Here is a 1424-nt window from a genome sequence, read left to right on the forward strand (position 1 = left end):
TGTTCCTCAGCCTTGTCCACGGCAGCAGCAGACACAGCAGCACCCTCACTGGCTCTGCCAGCGTCCACCCACCCTCACAGGCACTGTTAATGTTTAGCTTGGGCTCCCCCAGCCGAGTTCCACGCCTGTGACCACATCCTGCTTGCATCCATCGCAGGGGAATCATTCCCTTCCTCTTGGGAGGCATCTTTGACATGTCAAAGCTCACAACCTCGTTTGGTCCTCTGGATTAACCCCTCCAGTCCTTTCCCTCCCTCCTCTTAAGACACATCCTCAAGCCCATCTGCCCTTGTTGCACCCTGCCAGACTTCACTAACTTTGCTCACGCACCTTCTCTTCCCACTCATTCCTCCCATCTCCCAGAACCACGTGGAATCCCGCCCAGTTTGCTTACAGCCCTCCCTGCTCAGGGTCTGCTCGTGATTAAAACCTCTGAACTCACACACTGCTCACACCACAGCAGCAGATCCCCCACCTCTTTACTTCAGACCAACTCATTAAAAAACTGGGACCCCGTGATGGGAGGGAACGGGCAGTGACACACAGACACACAGCAAAGTCCTCACCCCCCCAGGGTGGATTCCCAGTAACGCCACTCGTTCCCCAAACCGGTTATTTACGCCCTTACCTTTAATTTTCTGTTTGTACTCTTCTGGTCGGTGGAGGTACATGGCTGCAGCGTCACCATTTAGAGGATCTATAGGGTTGGGATAGGCCAGCAGCTGGGGCAGGAACGATTCAAATATATTGGTGAGATCTGCAAGGGAACGACACGGTTGTTCACTCCACAGACCCAGAGCCAGTCCCATTAATCACCCCGCAAGCACCAGCACTGCAACAGCAGCACAGAGCTGCAAGGGCAAACGCACCCAAAACCCGGGTGCAGGTTAAAAGGGAGGGAACGGTGTCGGGGAAAGCACAGAGGGGGCTGTAAGAGAGCTGCTGTGGTGCTAGCTCACAAACTGCTCAACATCCCAGCAACGTACACACGGATTTCCGTGGGTTAAGCAAGGAGGTGGAGGGACACAATTGTCTCGTTCCTCATTGAGCCTCAGCCCTGGCTTAAAAAATAAGGGGAAAAAGAAAACCAGACAGCCCTGGGCTTCACCCCTCACTCAATTCTTCTGTCTCGGCCTCCTATTGTGGTCTTTAAACTATGCTCCATGAATAAACTGGCGTCTCTCGAGCATAAAGCACCTTCCAAAGTGCTTTAGACGGCCGTGTTAATAGAAAGAGCAACCAAGGAGTCCCTCCTCCGACTCAAAACAATTCGCAGAATGTGAAGAGCTCACATTAACACCTTGGTGCCAGTTGGCATCTGTCACTAACCACTCCAGCACAGGAAACGTGCTTCTGGTGCCGATGAGTAACTGTGGATACACGAAACCCGCTTCCCACATCCCCAAGGTGACAAGTACCGCTCT

General features: G+C 53.0%; 1 protein-coding gene across 1 annotated transcript in view; it reads right to left on the reverse strand.

Moving 5' to 3' along the window:
* Positions 1-628: 628 nt before the first annotated feature.
* The window catches only part of UBE2H (ubiquitin-conjugating enzyme E2H), a gene marked incomplete at both ends in the record, with an annotated part of 14471 nt that continues 13675 nt past the window's right edge, over positions 629-1424 (reverse strand). The window contains one exon of the mRNA XM_010136978.1: positions 629-757. Within this exon, the coding sequence (XP_010135280.1) occupies positions 629-757 (129 nt within the window). The remainder of the gene's footprint in view (positions 758-1424) is intronic.

The sequence above is a fragment of the Buceros rhinoceros genome, unplaced genomic scaffold (assembly GCF_000710305.1).
Source record: "Buceros rhinoceros silvestris isolate BGI_N320 unplaced genomic scaffold, ASM71030v1 scaffold38665, whole genome shotgun sequence".
NCBI classification, from domain to species: Eukaryota; Metazoa; Chordata; class Aves; order Bucerotiformes; family Bucerotidae; genus Buceros; species Buceros rhinoceros.